Source organism: Pithys albifrons, chromosome 3, assembly GCF_047495875.1.
Source record: "Pithys albifrons albifrons isolate INPA30051 chromosome 3, PitAlb_v1, whole genome shotgun sequence".
Lineage (NCBI taxonomy): Eukaryota > Metazoa > Chordata > Aves > Passeriformes > Thamnophilidae > Pithys > Pithys albifrons.
In genome coordinates this window covers 49,619,468-49,638,294 of record NC_092460.1, presented here as the reverse complement: position 1 = coordinate 49,638,294, position 18,827 = coordinate 49,619,468, and the positions used below count along the sequence as shown (strand labels likewise).

The 18,827-nt window shown below is 47.3% G+C and overlaps 1 protein-coding gene across 3 annotated transcripts; it reads left to right on the top strand.

Moving 5' to 3' along the window:
- The first annotated feature begins 674 nt into the window (after positions 1-674).
- On the top strand, positions 675-16,910 carry CBX7 (chromobox 7). Of its 3 annotated transcripts, XR_011697461.1 has the most exons (7): positions 675-817; positions 2,208-2,251; positions 6,290-6,355; positions 6,874-6,940; positions 7,526-7,868; positions 9,895-10,615; positions 12,210-16,910. XR_011697461.1 is itself a non-coding variant. In XM_071551791.1 (6 exons), exons 1-6 carry the CDS (start codon positions 749-751, stop codon positions 10,041-10,043), a joined length of 735 nt encoding a protein of 244 aa, XP_071407892.1. In that variant the 5' UTR covers positions 675-748; the 3' UTR covers positions 10,044-16,910. The 3 variants fall into 3 exon arrangements, 2 of the variants coding, with proteins under 2 accessions (XP_071407892.1, XP_071407891.1); XM_071551791.1 differs by having other exon boundaries at positions 9,898-16,910; XM_071551790.1 differs by having other exon boundaries at positions 9,895-16,910.
- Positions 16,911-18,827: the final 1,917 nt, after the last annotated feature.

Sequence of the window (18,827 nt, the reverse complement as noted above, 5' to 3'; positions counted from 1 at the left end):
GTCCAACTCCAGTCCATTTACCAGATCATGGCACTCAGTGCCACGGCCAAGCTCAGTTTAAAAACCTCCAGGGATGGTGAATCCACCACCTCTCTGGGCAGCCCATTCCAATGCCTGAGCACTCTCTCTGTAAAGTTTTTCTGATCTCCAACTTAAATTTCCCCTGGCAGAGCTTGAGCCCGTGCCCCCTTGTCCTATTGCTGAGTGCCTGGGAGAAGAGACCAACCCCCACCTGGCTAGAACTTCCCTTCAGGTAGTTATAGCAGTGATGAGGTCACCTCTAAGCCTCCTCTTCTCCAGGGTCGTCACAGGCACCTGACCTGCAGCGGGTGACTGGACAGAGGAGCCACACCGGGTTCCTTCTGTACCCGCAGCCACAGCCGCAGCGCCACTCCCGCTCCGCACGCGACCAGCGGGGACCCCGTTCCTGTGGGAAACGCCCGTAAGCGCCGCCACTGCCGCCGTTCCCCGTCGGCGCTCCCGCGGCGGGGGGAGGCGAGAGGGAGGAGAGGCGGGAGGCGGGAGCGGCGCCTCAGGCGGTTCCCGCCGCGGTCCGCGCACCGCCCCCGTCCCTGCCCGCCGCTCCCGCCCCCTCGCGCGCGCGCCGGGGAAAACGTTGCGCAGGTTCTAAAGCGGCGGCGGGGGCGCGGCCGCGCGCGAGGGGGCGTGGGAGGGAGGGAGGGAGGGGGAGCGACGCGGAACGGCCGCCGCCACCGCCACCGCCACAGCCGCTCGGCCCTCCCGCCGCATGGAGCTGTCGGCCATCGGGGAGCAGGTGTTCGCGGTGGAGAGCATCCGCAAGAAGCGCGTGCGGAAGGTGGGCAGCGGCGGGGCGGGGCGGGGGGAGCGCACCGGGACATCCCGCCCGCCCCTCTCACCGCGCACCGGGAGGGGGGCGTGGTGGGCGCGCGCGCGCGACCGCCCGGTCCTCGTCCCTTCCCGTCTCGTCCCCCGTCCCCGTCCCCGTCCCCGTCCCCCGTCCCCGTCCCCGTCCCCGTCCCCGTCCCCGTCCCCGTCCCCGTCCCCGTCCCCGTCCCGTCCCGTCCCGTCCCGTCCCTACCGCGGCGGGGGCGCACCAGCGCCTGCCCGGGGCTGGCGGGCGGGGGACACACGTGTTGGCTCGGTGGTCTCCGGGACCGAGGGGTGTTTGTCGCTGCTGCGGGTTCAGCCTCTGTGCAGGATGAGGGCTGGTGACACCAAACGGGAGAGCCCAAACCGGAGCGGGTTTGGGAAGGCTCCCGTGCCTCGATTTCCTCCGCCGTGCAAGCGCTCCCGGCCCCGCAGGGTGTTGCAAGGATTAACCTGTAGGCATGCGATGTGTAGAGATCCTCCGGTGGAAAGTTCCTTGTAGGGCAGTGTTTTGCAACCGTGGGAGGCTGATGAGCCCTCCATGGGGAAAATGAAACTGGTTTTTCACTGAAGAACCCGATCGCTTTCCTTGTCATGCTCTCCTGTAAAGGTGCCTGCAGCTGCAGCAGGGGCTCTCTGAGAGTGGTCGTCCTGCACGAAGGCCTTTGCCATGCTTTGGGAAGTGCTTAATAAACCCCTCAGTATAATACTAAATATTTTGATCGTTGTACACATTGCTGACTGTGCCCTTGAACATGGTTTTCAATCTGCGCTTTTTTTTTTTGCTTTTTGTTTTTAAATCTTTTATTTAGAGTGAGCAAGTAAATGGGTAACTGTGAACTTCAGCTGTGAGCTTGGGTCGAAAGGATGAATGTCTGTGATGGATAGAACAGTGTTTCAGTAGGGCGTGTAGCAAATGGAAAGGAACATGCTGGAGATGCTTCATAGTTTCTGAAATACTGTGTTTCTTCTCTCTCCTTTAAAAAAATTCATCTGACATTTGCTCCTGGCATACATCTCCCTCTTGCATATATGCATTCTGACTTCTTGTAGGATTGCCTGTACCTGTGGGAATGGTTCAGTCTTGCTCTCCAGTTGGCTTTTAGTGTTCTGCCTGCAGCCCTCCTATGAAGCTGAGCTTCAAGCTGATGGAAATACAAGCATGCTTAAACACACCTGCATGCCCATTTTCTGGGCAAGTGTAGTTGAATGAGGAAGTGGCTTTGTTTTAAAAATAGTGTTGGGAAAGGAGCTTTTTGGTTGCGGAGTTTAGTCCTGTTGATTGGTTGCATCTCATACTGTAGTCCATATTTGGTTGCAGAGTTCACCTATTTTCTTCTTCCTTTTTCCACCCTCAGGGTAAAGTAGAGTACCTGGTGAAATGGAAAGGATGGCCCCCAAAGTAAGTTGTGTTTATTTGTCTTTTTTTCTTTAATATTTGGTAGTAGCTTACACTGTGTCTCTGCAATTGAGCAGCTCATTCATAATGAGTAATTGCTTGTTCCTCATTTCAGCAACAATAAACAAAACTAAAGAGCCACAAACCAAACCCAGATCGGTTTGTGAATTGGCAGCTAAGGAATACAAACTGTGTGCCAGTCCATTCAGACTGGTTTTTGCCACAGCTGAAATATTCCATTGTGATACTTTCTAGATACAAATGTTTTAAAATTCGTTATGAGTTCAGCAAAGACACAGATTCTTCTGATCTTGGAATGGGTCCTGGTTTTCTGAGTCAGCACCAAGAGGACCCCACTTTATTTTTAGAGCTGTCTGCAGTCTTTTAAAATAGAATACATGTTGATGGTCTTGTCTTCTTGTCTTATTGCTTCCCTGCTGCAATTCACTAACAGAAAGGCACAATGTTTCAGATTTATTGATTGTAGCCAAATGCAAGGGATATTTGTCCCTTGAAAATTAGTGCCATGCCTTCATTTCCTTATCCAAAACCTTCTGTTATTGTGAATGCCTCTTGTGCTTTTACTTGGTTGCTATGTTGCCAAAAGGAAGAAAAAAAGCATTTTCTTCCAGCATTGCTGTGCACTGTTTATAGATACTTCTCTTATTAAAATGCAGCTGCCTCTGAAGAAGAGTGACTGGTCTGTGCTTAAACAGTCTGCAAAATGCTTTGAGATTAGAAGGATTAGGTAACTGGAGAATATTACTATGTCAGCTCACAGTCTAGTAGAAAAGCTTCCTGGCCAACCCATATGGGGCCCTGTCTTTGCTTTTTTGTTTGTGACTCTGTGCATACATACACAACGTGGGTGGATACAACAGCATTACACACACAGTTGCTCCGTGTTGCTAAGCAAAAGGGCCGCTTATTACGGGTTCGCCCTCACAGCAGCAAAGCAGGGCCCACTACGGTGGTTCTGACAGGTTGTACCTCATGTCCAGGAAGCTGAAGTGTGTTCCTACATGCCTAGTCCTCAAGCCTAATCCTCATGCCTATAGGGCACACGTAAATATAAGCAACTTCTCTCTGGTGGTGGTGGGAGAGGGTGACTTTATTCTTTAAGTCCTGCTGTCAAGGCGTAACCTTGTGCACTTGTTGAGCGTGACCTGCCATGTAGTGTGGGTTACTTCTTGGACTGCTTCAGCCCGAAATAGCCAAGTCTTATTTAATCACTGATAGAGGGTGGGAAATGTATTTGGAGCCTGTGAGGCCCCATCCCCTTCTGGGCAGAATACTGATGTTTATCCCATTCTCCTTTCAACCAATGCATTAAGGTCCTTCTCTTGTAACGTCCCTTGCCAAGAAGGTGGGCTGAGGTGTGGCATAACGTTTCCTTGGACAGAGCAGCCCTTATTCTTAACTGCTGCCTTTCTTGTCCTGCATCTTGGAACTTAGAGGGAGAAATAAACTCTTCGGGGAATTTAAAGCACAGCTCCCCAGGGAGCAAGGTGATGTCAGGGTTTCCTACTTTTGATGTTGTGAAGAGCCAGGCACCTTGCCTCTTCTCCCAAATTCCAAATCTGAGGAACCTTGATATTTTTTTCTTTCCCCCGTCTCATTCTCTTTTAACTGTTCACTCAGTGGTTTGAGTTAGTTAAATCCAAGATGCTCAGAGCACTGAAGGCACTTGCATCCCACTAGCAGTCTCTGTTCCTTGTTTCTAAACTTACCTATGCCCATGATGGCAGGCAGCACCACAAGCTATTTGCATCTTTTTATCTGTTTGCTCATCCTATGTCCTGTTTCTCTTCATTTCCCTTTTGCAGCCTTGTTGCATTGCTCTTTGTAATCTCTGTACCAAATACCCCATCATTACCATTGGAAGCATCATGGAAGGGAATAAGGATAGGTCAGCAGTTTGCTGCTTTCACATGTAATTCATATTTCACTTTTTTTATTTTCCTCTTCTTAATAAAAAATTCTTGTTCATGCCCTGCACCTTAGACTTCTGGATTGCACTCCTGGAGTCAGAGAACGGAGGAATGACGGTCTGATTCTAGCTACAAGCTTGTTTACAACTTGTCTTGGAGTTAAGAGGGGAGGGGGAAGAGGAGGAGTAGAAGGAGGGGGAAGGAAGATCATATGATCTGTGTTTTCCAGAGTGCCTGCTCTCTGCAGTTTGCTGCAGCCTGAGCTGTGTGTACCCATATATAAAGCTCTGTGTGCGTGTGCGCGCGCGCGTGGCAAACTCAACCATGTTTTTTTTATATGCAGTGTTTTGCTACTGCAGCGAGCAAAGCCAGAATCTGAACTGCAGAGAAAATGGCAACACCCACCTGGGTTTTTTAATAAGCAAATCCCTTTTTTTTCTCCTGCCTATGAAAAGCAATCTGATGACTTTTTTCCCCCCTCGTGGTGTTATTTTTCTTAAATTTGTAGGATGAGTGCCAGAATCCCTGCAGCTGGGAGGAAACCTTCCTCTTTTCAAACAACATCTTGGCTTTGACAGCTAACAGTCAGGTTGCTGCAGGAGGCATGAGCAAAGGAGGGAGGGAGAGGGAGAGAAATCAGCTGGTTATGAAGACATGTCTGTTCTTAACTCTCTGATGTACAGTGCACCTGGGATATCTGGATTTCAATTTTTGTTTCTCCCTTTTGTAAAAGAATTGTGTTTTCATTTCTAACCCATTCTCCAGGAATTCTCCTGTTTTCCAGTACCTTTCTTCTCTCTAATAGAGCAATGAAAGGGAAGAGCATTCCCAAACCACCTCCCCCATGTACATATAGGCATGTATCACATGCCCTCCTGTGCAACCTATGCTCCCTCCAGAAATGTAAACATCCTAAAATGCTTTCTCACTGTTTAAAGGCACTGATATAAATGTACCCTTGCGCACCTTCAAGTGATGCCTCTCTGGTCCTCCTCGCTGGGGTCTGACAGGCGCTCTGCCTCCAGGCCTGGACCTCACAATCCAGGAAAATTAGTGTTCTGAGGCATTTGGTGTTTCAGACTTGCTGCTTTGTTTTAGTGTTTGTACAGTAGAGACATGCCACACAGCTTTTCTGGGCAAGCATGACCTCTTAGAAGCAAACATGCCACAAGGACCACCGTGTGATCCTTTCAGCTACCACACTGGCCATTTTTAGCTGCTTCTCCCCGGTGTAAAGTGCAGCTTATGTACCTTAGTAACCAGTTCTGGAGTTGCCTGCTGGGTGGGTTCAGTCCTTTTCCTGAGCATCTGACTCCTGTCACAGCCGTCTGCCTATTGAGGAGGGAGCTGGGGCAGTGAGTGACGCTCACAGGCTACTTTTGGAGGATGAAGCCGATTTGGAGCAGTGTTGGTGGCCCTGCCTGCAATGCAGGGGGTTCCTCCTGCTCCAGTACAAAGTACTGATGAGCTCTGTTCGATAGGAACGACCCGCAGGGGGAGCTGAGCAGGAGGAGGAGGTGTTGGCAAGTGGCCATCAGCTTGCCCTGGGGCCCCGGTCTGAACATGTTTGGTTGAATGGCATCAGAGGAGAAAAATTAAACTCTTAAATTAATACTTTCGGCTTCAGTGATTAGAAGTAATTAATATTGCAGGTGAGAAAGCATACTTACTCTCTCAGCACTCTAAATTAAGAGAGACCTATTTTTCAGAAAGCTGTATCAGATCACGTCTCATTGTTCCATGGGGTTTTTTGGATTTGAAGGAGCACTGCAGATGAGACCTGGTTAGGCATGGACTTAAAATCAATTTGCAAGTGTCTGCACAGGCTCTGTGAACAGTGTGGAGGGGGCCCTGGGGAGGAAACTTCCCTGTTTTCCTACAAAGAGCTGCTTGATGCTTGGCCCTGCCTGTTTTGAGAAGGGGGGATAGTGTCTGTGGGAAGGTGGGGAGGGAATGGCTGAGACACCTCAGAGCTCTCGCAATGTTGTGGCAGGCCCCACCAGCCCTGGTGAAGATAGTATCCAGGGCTGCAGCACACTGGTAGCAGGCCTGCAGAGAGAATGTTTCATTAAAGTGTTGTTTACTTTTTATTTCGTATGTTTTTCTTCAGATACAGCACATGGGAGCCAGAGGATCATATCTTGGACCCTCGCCTAGTAGTGGCTTATGAAGAAAAGTAAGGGTGCATGTTCTTTCTCTCCCTGAACACCAGAAAAGAAATACTGTCTTTATAACATTATATGCATGAAGTGCCCCATTGTCCCTACTTCAGTCAAAGATGAGATGTATAGTAATGAATCCTGCTTGATTTCTGTACCCTGATGTCAGTTGAGATGGACAAGAAAAGGTTAAAGCAGCTTTGATTGGCAGTGTTCAGGAAATGAGGCCAAGAACTGGCAGCATTTAGCCAAAAAACAGTCAGTCTCAGATTTTAATCAGGTCCAGAGCTGGACTGGAGTGATGTGAGGTGATAAGTTTCTCTAACCCATCCTTCATCTGCTGTGTCAGAGAAATTCCCCTATTGCAAGGCTTTCACTCCTGCAGGAAGCAATTCTGGGATGTCTTCCAAGCCCACCCTGGTCACCACTGGGTTTTAGTGAAGGAAATTAAGGGTGATGAGCTGAGAAACGTTGAAGTCCCTATTAGGTTTTATGCTGTGGTCTATAGTACTTGATTTGTATTCCTCTTTCACAGGGAAGAAAGAGACCGTGCATCGGGGTACAGGAAAAGAGGCCCCAAACCAAAGCGCCTCCTACTGCAGGTAGCCTCTTGCTCTTCTGTGTGTTTCTAACTCTTAGCAGTTCTGCTGCTCCTCTGCTCTCAGGGGGGTGGGAATTGCCTGTTGCTGTTGTATGGACAGTATTGGAGGTAACAAGTGAACACAATACTGTGAAATTAGTTGTTAGGCAGAGAGTTTTAACCTGTTAGCTGAAAAGCTATCTAATTTGTCTTCAAAAAAAGCAAAATAAAACAACAGCTCTTGCTCTGTGAACTGGGATTTTATAAACCAAGGGCCTGAGTTGTTGCAGGTTGCCTGGTTTGTCTGTTCTTTTAATTTTATTGTAAGCTTGGACTTTTCATCAAGTTAAAGGTAGCCACTGTTTGGAAGCAGAGTTTCAGCACGTTCCCAGGCAAGGCAGCCAATCCTAGGAAGCACGTATTAGGAAGAGCTTAGATGGCAGTTGAACAGGTGAGAGAAACAGTGTTGTAGAAGCAGCACACCTTATCCTAGCTCACCTGGATGTTCAGGGACTGAACAAAGAACAGTTTCCTGGTTCCCAAGGTGGAGCCCTGCCTGTGCAATCGGATGTCTGCTCTGACCCTTTCTGTGTTGATGTCTTGGCAGCGACTGTATGGTATGGACTTGAGGAGTGCTCACAAAGGAAAGGAGAAGCTCTGTTTCTCTCTTGCACGGAGATTTGGAGGAGGAGACAGTAGTCTGCCAGGGGCCACCAAGACAGGGCAGGCTGAGTTCCCAGAGAAGACTGGGGGAGCAGTCCTTCCATTCTCTCTCCGGAAACAACGCAAAAACCAGAAGTACCTGCGACTGTCAAGGAAGAAGTTCCCCCGTATGGCGAGCCTGGAGAACCGAAACTGCAGGCATGAGTTTTTCCTGAATGATGCAGTGGGCCTAGAGGCCAGGCAGGGCCCTGAAGACTGGGAGGCTACGCAGCACACTAACAAAGAAGGTAAGGCCAGATACCCATTGGCTGTGAAGTTTTGGGCCATGTGAAGGATGCTCTGTGTCTCTTCTCCTTGGTTACCTCCACCTGGGCTTCTGGTTTTAGGTCAGGTACTCAGAGCAGCTGTTACTGGCTCATATTGTGGCCGTCTTGTTTGCAGGCATCTTTCTTGTTTGAAGAGCACAGATTAATCGTGAGGTTTTGGTGCTGTTGCCTGTCTGTAATCCTACATCTGTGATGCCTTTCCCAGTGTTAGAAAATGTGCAGAAGATAGTGCAAATTACTCCCCTCTTAGAGTTTCCTCCTAGCAGAGGTGACACACAAGTGTGATATTCATAAACTCCACCTTTGTCCACATATCCATGCATGCTCATCCTGCTGCTCGGCTCATAGGAGCTCGGCTGGCAGTGGACAAGCTTGGGTACCAACACTCCTCATAGTGCTGCTCTGAGAAGCATACAGAAATAATGCTAGGAACCCATAGTGCACTCCCCTGCTCCCGTCTTCCCTTTCCTCCCCACACGCCTCTGAAGTCTCTTGCAATAGAGCTATGTGACAGGAGGATGAGAGAGATGAAGCAAGGATGGTTAACTCCTGCCTCATCCCACTGAGTAGGCAGCATGAGTGTGGGCATGGGAGATGTCCAAGCACATTTGGCATTTTAAGGAGGGATACCAGGATCTTGTGCAGGAGAGCTGTGGGATGTGTGTGTTGTTCTCAGTTACCAGGGAAACTCTATCCTTGCATTATTAGAGCTTCTGAAGGCGTAGCTTTCCTGAGGAGTAGAAAAACGGGGCTTGTGCTTCTTGTAGTAGCTAAGGGAATCCTGTTACTCCTTGATAGGAGTAGCTGTTAGCCAGGCTGGATTAGGCAGAATTTTAGGGAGAGGACTGTGTTCTGGGAATCAATGCTATTCCCTCCTTTCTGAGAGGGACTGGAACAGTGCCCAGAATCCAGGAAGGCAGCAATGAGAGTAGCACAGAGGAGCCCAGTGTTATATCCTGGCAGTGGACAAATGTGTGGGGCTGTTCTGCCCTAGAAGTGTGGGGCTCTAAAGCACTTGGGGATCGTAAGAGTAAGTGGCACTACAGAATTGTAAAACTGTTGTTCTCCCCCTGACATATGGTCTGCGTGGAATCCCAGTTTTTGGTAGGGGGGACTAGACTCTTTGTGAGGTGAAAGTAGGCACCCTAGGTGCTTGAGGCAGACACTCTTAAGGGGGCTTGTTCTTTGCCCAGGTTGGGATCACAGGGTATAAAGTATAGGTAGAATGACATGGAGAGGGTGTGTTTTCCTTCTTCTCTTTCTGTTTATGTGGCACTCTCTGGGAGTTCAGGGGAAGTGGGGCTTTGGTTGGCAGAGGGACTGATAATTATTCATACAATGAGAAAGTGCAGGGGTGCTTGGTTTTTCTGTATGGAGCTGTCTGGGAGAAAAGGAAGTATATGAGAAAGGGAGAGCAGCGTTTCCATGGAGCACTATTGATGGATTTTTGAGAGAATCACACCCAGGCTGTGTTGCAGATGCATTACGAGGCAGGCCCTCCATTTTGGATCCATTTGACTCCTATACGAGTATCTGAAGACAGTGTTTAAGAGTTTTTGATATTTGACTTTTCAGCAGAGTAGGGCATTTAGAAGCAGGTGAGCTCACAGAGTGTGCATTGGTGACACAAAACCAAATTAGGGGCTGAGATGGGGTGAGAGGCATCAGGGAATTGTGGATGGTTAGATGAGTTGGGTGGTTTTATAGGGTCTTTTGACCTCTAGGCTGCTGTGATGCCACTGTGTGTCTGGACACCTTTGTTACTCTTTCCTTTTCCCATTATGTCCTGCAGTGACCCTCCATTTTCACTTAGCCTCTGAGGGGAGGGCTTGCACGTGCTCTTTCTTGCGTTGCACATGCAGACTCAGGCTCATATCACCTACTTTTGTGAGAAAAGAGACTCTTTTTCCATTCTTCCTTTCCCTCTCTTCTTTCTCCCTCACCTTCTCTCTCACTAACATGCTCTTATCTGCCTTTCCTTCTGCAGCAGATGTGGATGCCACTCTCCCTTGGATCCCCACTGTGCCCCCCAGTGAAGTGACAGTGACAGACATCACAGCAAACTCCATTACCGTCACTTTCAGAGAAGCACAAGTGGCTGAGGGCTTCTTTCGAGACCGGAGTGCACAGTTCTGAATCTCTGTTTGCAGTGCTCCCCAAAACCAGTGCTTTTAGGGTGGGGTTAGGGAAGGGTTACGTTATCCCTTAAGAGAAAAAAAAAGTCCAAAATGTCTCCTCTTCAAATGTTTACAGAGACCTTTTTTTTTTTTTCTCCTTTTTCCCCTTTCAGATACGCAAAAAAGGGCAGTGTAGGGGGTGTGTGTTTGTCATTGCTTTGTCCAGCTGAAAAACTGACAGCCCTTTCCCTGGCAAAGACTCCCCTCCTTGATGTGAAAGCAGCAAGCTGAACAATTCGCCTTTTATCCTGTCAAGTGGCAGCAGCTGCATTTGTGGGGAGAGGGCATGTGGAGGTGGAAAGAGAGCTGGATCTCTAGCCTGCTGCTGTGCTCTGCCATTGATATCCTTTGGATAAAGATACATCTCTGTGCATTGCTCTTCCCACCTTCCTCCTCCCTCTCTTCCTGCAGCAGTGAGAGGCAATGGATCCTACCTGTGTAGATAACTCGAGCCTGTTAAGACTTTCTCTCCAGTGCTGTTTTCCTTGTGGCCTGCTGTCAGGACTTCAGAACCGTATTTGCCTGCCTGTGGTAAGTCAGTCTTTGCAGCACGGGGCCATATAAGCAGCAGAGGTTTCTCCCTTTGACTGTTGATCATGCGGAAAGACTGAAATGCATCTCTGAAATCTAAATTGGCAACACAAATTCAATTTGCCCTCATTAAAAGCTCAGAAACCCAGCACAGTCAGGACATACCATTCTGTATATGCTAAACAGGATTTCCAGGCTTGGCTCTGGTGTGTGAGGAATGCGTTATGGAAAGTGGGGTCTTCTTACCCTTTGCCAAATTCAGTATTAATAACAAATGCTACCCTGAATTTGTGGTAATAAGTTGGTTGAAAACCGATCCCTCTCCCCTGGGAGGAAGGGCTAATAGGACAACTGAAGCATTGCCTGGCACTGCAAAGATATCCAAGAAACTGGCACAGGCCCAGGATGCAGGAATTGAACAGAACTGAGCTAGAAATGGACTTTGATTAGCAGCAAATTCTGTTTTTGGATCCCATAGAGAGATCCAAGGTAAACAACATGTGGGGAAGGCATGTAGTAGATTTGAGGAGGGGAAAAAAATTCTTAGTGATGAGAATTCGTGGACTGTACTGCCTGAGTGATATTCTTCCATGACTCCAGTCTCCTCACAGTATCTGTGATCCTGTACTACTTTACTGATAGGAACTTCCCCTTGGAAGGCTTAAAAATCTTTGCCAAGGAAAGTGGTCTGCATTTCAACAGACCCTGACTAATCTTGCACTTAAAAATGCCTTGTGCTGGACTGCTTGTGACACTTTGAGGTTTTTGAAGAATCGATGTATTTTGAGTTGGTAGTTTAGCATAGCATCTGTTCTTGCACATGCATGTTCTCTTCCATTTTTAAAAGCAAATTTTATTTAAATAACTTAATTTTTTAAATACAGACCTTTTCCTATGGAAACCATGAAAAGTAAGCTAGAGTCTAAAGTGGGAACTGCAAGACAGAGTACCTGCAGGGTAACATTGGCTCGTCATGATTACTGCCCTCAAACCCTTTGTTTCCTCACCCCACCCCACCTGAAGCATCTCATATGCTGTATTTATTCTAAACTAAGCTATGGGCCTTCTGAGCTGAGACACATGTGAAAGTCCTCATTGTATTCCTCTGAAGGGCTTGGCTACTGGCCTGCAGAATTTGTGAGCCTGGGGCTTCTGGTCCTTCAGACATCTACTTTTTGCAAAGTGCTTGGACTGCCCCTATGGTTTTTATTAAAAGCAGGTTTTACCTCAGAAACTAAATGGCAGTTCACTGTAGATTTAGAATTTCCCCTTCCATCTCAGAACTCCTTCAGCAAGCCTGTCTTCCACTGTGTCACAGCAGTTTCGGGACCACTGGGAAGATCTTGAATTTCTTAACTGACCTTTTGCCTCTCAAAGAAGTTAGATGGGAGTTCTATTATGGAGAAATCTGAGAGGGTGAGAAGTGGAAGCTGGGGAGGGGAATTATGAGGTGGGAGGAAGAGTGAGTGGGAAAGAAGCTTGCAGTAGCTAGCAAGGGCAAACTGATGAGGTAAGCATGCAGGCACAGGATGTTTGTTGAACGTGGGTGTCCAGAGCGAGGCTTCTGTGTCTGAAGTTGCACCCTCTTTTGCAGGATGTGGGGTCAGACAGTCTTGTTATCGTCATCCCCCCACACACCCCCTCTTCCTGACGCCTGCCAAATGTCTTGAATCCCTGCCTCTCCTGTTGAGACCAGTGTTGAGACCACCACATGGCTGAGTCCACTCTTGCGGGTTGTAGCAGGTCAGGTAGTGATGGTTGTGGAAGCATAACATTTTAGCTTATTTTAAAAAAAGCCTTGAACTCCTAGATCTTGACAGCATTTATAGGATCTGGTGTCTTTATTCTAATGGCAGCAACTGCTGCCTTTGTCGTGTCTTCATCTCAGCGTAAAAATACACCAAAAAAAGCTTCCTATTACTAAGTCCCTGGCTTTGGCTGACATCGGAAGCATTACCACTCCTGCAGCAGGAAAGAGCTTGTCCTAATAAACTAGATTTCCATCCTCTGCTTTCTTTCCATTCACCAGCTGACACTTCTCAATACTTTGTTTTGGCATTTTTCTTTAAACATATTTTCTTCCTCTTGCAGTAGAGTTTTCAAAGACCTGTGGTGGTCTTTCAAAGAGGATCCACCCACAGTTTCATATCTTAATCATTTTTTGGATCAGGCCAGCTTGTGGTCTACGGGTGACTAATTCATCTCACTGCACGAAGTGTGGAACAAAGTACCTGGCTGCCATGCTGCTTTGTGTCAATGAGGAGTTAACTGTAATCGGGTTAAGACGCAACAAGCTGCATGTGCGTGGGCTTGGGGGTGGGGGGTGTGAAGAGGAGTTTGTGGTAGGAAACTAAGCAGTTACTTCGTTGGCGTGGACTTTTTTTTTGACATTCATGAATTCTTGTTTATCTTAAAGATCTTTCTGAGAAGATTTTTCTCCTGATCTTTTTAAAAAATGTGGCTCTGTTCCGCATTGTCTGGTGTCATATTGTTGTAAATTTACTTGGTAGAGCTGGTCTTCAGGGAGTTTAAAATTAGCTTTATTCCACCTCTGCAGGGTTAGAGATGTATGGGGGTTTTACTAGAGATGGCAAGAGAGGTTGTATGGGTTTGTCTCTTCTCCCCAATACTGTCCATCTGCCAGTTTAACCCAAAACACAAAAATTGAATTGGGACTTCTTGTACTAACATATCATGAAAATCAGATGCTGCACTCAGAGCTTTGTTAAGCATTCCATTTGATTAGAAGAGCCAGAATAGCATCCAGCTGAAGCTGAGTTTAATAATTCTATTTGAAGCACAAGCTGAGAATAGAAATGGGCTAACTCTCCCATACCTCGTTTGGCTCAATGGCTGTAAACAAGAAATTACTGAACTGTACACAAGAAACAACCTTTTCAGAGAAGAACTATTCTAATGGTCATTCTTAGAACTGTTTCCATGTGAGAATTTACCAGCACCATTTTGGAAACAGGTTTTTATTTCACAGATCTTCTCACAGTGAACTCTCTGTATATATGACAGAAATGAGTGGCTTCATGAAACTGGAAAGCCTTTATTGTTAACACTGTGTTTAAAAAAATTATGTGGAAAGCGAGGTATATATTCCTCAATGAGGTATATATTTCTCTTGTTTCTGAATGGTTATAAACTAGATGTTATTGCTCTGATATATAAGTGATGCCTTGGAACAGCAAGTTTTAACACGTACATAGTGGCATTAAGTAACCTCATAGCTCCTGCATGCTCCTTATTGTCTTGCACTTGCTTGGGGGCCCTTCTGCTTGTGAAGTCAGACCGAGGTGATTTCTTTTGGATTTCTTTTTTTTTTTCAAGCAAGGCCAGGATATTATTGTGAGAACACCCAAAAGCAGTTCCATTTGCCAAAATAAGCCCAAATTTGTAAGTGAATTGACTCTTGTTTATGTCAGAGCCTCAGACATAAAAAAGCTTGTTGAGAAGTGAATGGCTTTTTTTTGTTATTAGTGTTGTGAAACTGTCCAGAATTATTGTTCTGGTGTTTTTGTGACTGAATGTATAATATTGTTTGTTCACCTCACAGGGGGCCCTTTGCCCCAGTAATGTTTCCTGCTGTACGCCAGCTAATGCTGTTTGATGGTTTCATTGGAACAGAGAAGGGAGGCCTCACAAGGGTCAAAAAATAGGCAGGGTAGTTGATGCAGGACTCTCTGTGGTAGCCACAACAAAGGCCAGGGTGCGAAAGACAGCAGGGGCTGTCAGCCACATCTGTATCTTAGGGAAAGCAAAGTCTACCACCACCTCTTCACCCCTTCCTCTCCTCTCAAGCTTTAAGCTTTTGTTTTCTGAAGTAGGGAAAGTGCAGAAACCTCCATTTATAAAGCTAATTAGATCTACCCATCTTCTGTTCCTCCTTGGCTTATCTGCAGCCTAGGAAGAAGAGGGCAGTGGGTCTTTCTGGGAGGATAGTAAGGGCAGCTGCCAGTCAGGGAAGGGAGGGACAGAGTTGCCTCAGAGTCGCTCTCACTAGGTGGTTGAGGACAGGCCTTTAGGTGAACTGGCAGCTGAGAGAGAAAATGTGTTAGAAACAAAGAATTTGTAATGAAACTGATCCCTTGCATCTGCAGGTGGAGTTCTGCATGGGCCCTGTGGAGAGGAGGTAGTGATTACTGCCTTTGTGTATCTGTCTTCTACCATTTGAGAGTGCAAGGGAGATGAATATGTTAACAGCTTGCATAGGGTAACTTCTGCATGGGAATGCATAGCATTGGCACATACAGGTAAAAGAAACACATTGCTTTTGCCCTGCCTGTCATAAAAGTTTTCCCCAAGGGTATGATAAACTTGTTTTGAGACAGTAGCTTATGATCAAGAGGCTGTGTTGTCCTCTGCTGAACTTTCTGTCCTCGCAGAAAAAGTGTGAACCTTCTGGGTGTCAAACCACCTGGATTCTCCCCAAGCAGGGGGTCAAGATGGGAAGACCCATAAAATAGCACTAAGACAATTGGAAGGACAGAGAGAAGCAATCACTTGAAATGGAATTCAGACCTTTCAAATCCTTTCCTGTAACAAGCACTCGTGTAGAAATTACCCCTTTTTCTCTTCCACGTCCTTCTCTTTCACCTTTAATTTCTTAAAAGTACAGTGGCTGAACAGGGAGCAGGTGGGAGATGATCCCTAGTTATCTGGGAGTTGCAGAGACGTACAGATCTCAGTGGGAGCACATAATGGCTGACAGGAAAGGGATGGATTGCTACAAAGTTGGGGTGGGGTAGTAGCTGCTGAGATTGCCTCATCTGCTGTCGGATGTCCTGCAAAAATGGTAGGGATTCCTGTCCAAGAGTGCCAGTCAGATGCTGAAAGGGAGAGCTCCTAAGACTGCTCATAACCTCTGTCACAGCTTATCTCTTCACTGGAGTAGAAGAGTTTTGGCTGGGAGGGGGATCTTGGAGGAGGAGATGGAAAACTTTTTTTTATTATTACTGTTTTTTAACAAGAAAATGTAGTGTCAGCACGAAGAAGCTTTTTTGCAAATCTGTCAAAATGTTAAGCAGCTTTTTTTTGCTTTTAAATCAGAAGTATGTTTTGAAGCACTTTGGAAACGCAAAGCACTAGGAGTGCTAAGTACTCCTTATCGTCTGTCTAAAAGTGGCATTTGAAAAGCAAAAGATGTATCTGTTTCAGGCCGCTGGCTGCTCCTTATCATTTTTCCAGAGCTGCCATCCAGCCCTTTGCCTCCCTCCCATGGCTACAAGGGAGTGTGCTCTGCCATGCCAAGGAACAGAGGACTCCCTAAGGAAGGGGAGGAGACCTCTAAGTCCCTGGATCACCTTTGGGGTGCAGGTTGGCTTCCTCCTTCCCCACCTCCCTTGAACAAGGAAAGGGAAAAATGAAGTTGAGTTTCATTTTTTGTGGTCCTAGTCTGGAACTATGACCATTTCTTCCAGCTCCGGAGACATCTTCACAGAGTTTCCGTCTGAAAAATTGCACCTTATTAGCTTAATTGAGGAACGGGGAGATGTCTGTCCTTCTGCAGGGAGTGGGGAGAGGAAGGGAGGGTGAACCAGGAGTGCTGTATTCAGTTGCTGCTGGGTTTTTCCAGAGGCCTTTTCCTCACCTCATCTTCAACAGAATGGCAACAAAAGAGTTAAAATAATTTAGTGAAGCTTTTATTCTGTGTATCTCAAGAACCTTTTGAGCAGGCTAACGGGAGAGTCCTTACCCAGCCAGCTCCACAGCATGGGGGGATGACACCCCAGTTCTCTCACTGGGTTTTCAACACCAACCTTTTCCCTCAGCATACGCACATCATTTGGACACTTTTGCACACTAACTCATCTTATTTGGTGTGCTCCCTTTCTATTGGAGGGGGGAAGATGAGGGATGACAGGGTCACTTAGAGGGGAGGGTCCCCAATTATTTTTGTTCCTTTCTCTTCGGTTGTTGCTGTTGTTCCCGCCAGCACGCTAGACTATCAGAGTCTTTGCACACAGAAAGCTTCCTTTTGCACAGAATGAGCTTCTAGCTTTTGTACAGACTAATTGAATGTATTTGGGGGGAGGGGGGAAATAGGGAGTAAACCAATTCCAAACAAACCAATCAGAGTATAATGCCTTTTCTGAGCAAGTATGTGCTGTAAAAGGAGACTGTAATAGCAAAGGGAGGGCAGGCTCAAGTATAATTTGACACAAAGTGTGGTTTTATTTTTGTACTGATATGGATAAGAGACTGTACAGCATCTATTTATTTAGATGATTTATGTGGTAAATGTTGCAAACAAAATTATTAAAATATTAAATATGAGAACTGACATTTACTCCTTGGTCTGTTTGTGTGGTCATTTACCTCCACTTACTTTAATTCTACAGCTGAATTATTTTCCACCAGTTACCTCTCTTGGTATAAACATGCAGTGCAGCTGGAAAAGGAATGGAAAAAGTGAGTGCATGCCTGAGAAAGATCAGTAAAGAAGGATCGATGAAGAATGGAGACTGCAAAAGGCTGTTTCTGACATTACTCATTATTTTGATTAGAGGAGGTCAGCTTTTTATTAATTTTTAACCCCCTGGGTTAGAGCTGTACAGAGGTGACTGGGGACAGGTGGTCTTTGATGGATTATAATTTGAAGAGGAGAACAGCAAAGGCAGGTTGACTGCTACTGTGGGTTATGGGAGTTCTCTACATCCTTGCACAAGGCTGTGGTGCCAGGACAGTTCTGCCAGCACCAGGAGAGTGTTGGTGCACCCTATATCCTATGTCTCTTGTGGGATGGAGAAAATCTGAGACAAGGCTTGGGTTGTCAGACATGTTTCATGCTGGTTGCCAGCAGGGAAGCAGCTCTCCTCCAAGCTAGAGTTTCCAGTGGGTTGTCCTGCAGGCCTTCCAAGGACCTCTTCAGGAGCACAGCTACTCCTGGGCAGAGTTTGGCCCTTGGTTCACATGAGGTAATGCAGGGCTTAGCTGAGGAGCCCAGGTACTGGAACTGCTCATACTCTGTGGAGAAGGATCCCAAATGTCAGTCTACTTCAGTGCCTAGCCTGCTCCCTCAAGGCATATATCCCTCCATCCTCTGTGGAGGGGCAGACTAAGCTGTTTATTGAGGTACTGTGGCAAGAGAATGGGGCTGTCCAAGATGGCTATAGTAGATGTAAGGTGAGGGTGAGCCCTGCACCTGAACACAGCTGTGACATCAATCACAAAAACATGCAGAACAAAAGCAGAGGGGGATGGGGTGCATTTCCTGAGTTGGTCATGGCTCAAGGCTGTGTTGTTAGGTCTTGCCCATGTTACCAAAGCACCATCAGCATGCTTGCCTTGAGCCAGGGAGGCTGGAGCTGAGTGATTGCACTGGAGGACTCCAGCCAGCCACTTACTTTCTGGCAGCAGCAGCAGCTAGCGAGTCAGGTGAAGTTGTAAGAAACTGCAGTGCAGAATTACGGGAAAGCCTACTCTGGAGGTTGTGTCTTCCAGCCCCTGCCAACGCTGCAGAGGCTGGCTGGCACTGGAAACTCACAACAGCTTGTCCTCTCGCATGCATGTGTTGGCTGGATTAAAGGTTAATCTGGGCAGTACTTCTATTTTTTAATAATCTGTTGCTATGCCGCCCCTCTGATCCATGCAGTGCAGCCAGCTCGCCTTGCACAGCTCTCCCCTTTGAAAGCCTGACAAGGGCAGTTGGCAAAAGGGGAACCACACACTTTGAGGAGCTTGGTGTTCTCTAAGAAGGACAGAGTGAAATTCAGTGTGTGTGACCCCTATGATGGCAGTCACCTCTTGTCTGTTCAGTGCCACACACCTTCCTTTCTCCTTGGTCCTTCTCTTCCCAGCATTTTGCTCACCAATCGACTGTTTTAAACTCAAGAATGCAAGAAACCTGGGGGACTGGTGTAATCACCCCAGTGCAGCGGCAGCCTGGGCAGCTGGGCTGCTTTAGAAAATCCTAGGCAGGCCCCAGGGATATCATAGCTCCCCACCAGTGTAGGCACAGCGCGAAACCCATGGGCCTTCTCCTCTCTCTGCTACATCAAAAAGTTAGTGGGCTTGCAGGGTAGTTGTTCTGGCCACTGCTTTGGGCCATGCTGAGCCACCCACCCCTGGTATTCGGGGAGGCATGTGGTCAGCCATGAGGGATCTGCCTTTGCCTGTGTATGTTCCAGAGTTGCAGTAGGGAAATCTCAGCCCATTTTGACCTGGATGACCATAGGGTTCCTGAGTGTGTGCAGCTGCACCCACT

What these genes read in the sequence shown, in the direction of transcription:
- CBX7 (XM_071551790.1), top strand. Translation starts at nt 749, where the DNA reads ATGGAGCTGTCGGCCATCGGGGAGCAGGTGTTCGCGGTGGAGAGCATC. An exon ending in TGGAAAGGATGGCCCCCAAA is followed by an intron (nt 2,252 to 6,289) that starts GTAAGTTGTGTT and finishes GTTTTTCTTCAG; the next exon opens with ATACAGCACATGGGAGCCAG. An exon ending in GCAGCACACTAACAAAGAAG is followed by an intron (nt 7,869 to 9,894) that starts GTAAGGCCAGAT and finishes TTCCTTCTGCAG; the next exon opens with CAGATGTGGATGCCACTCTC.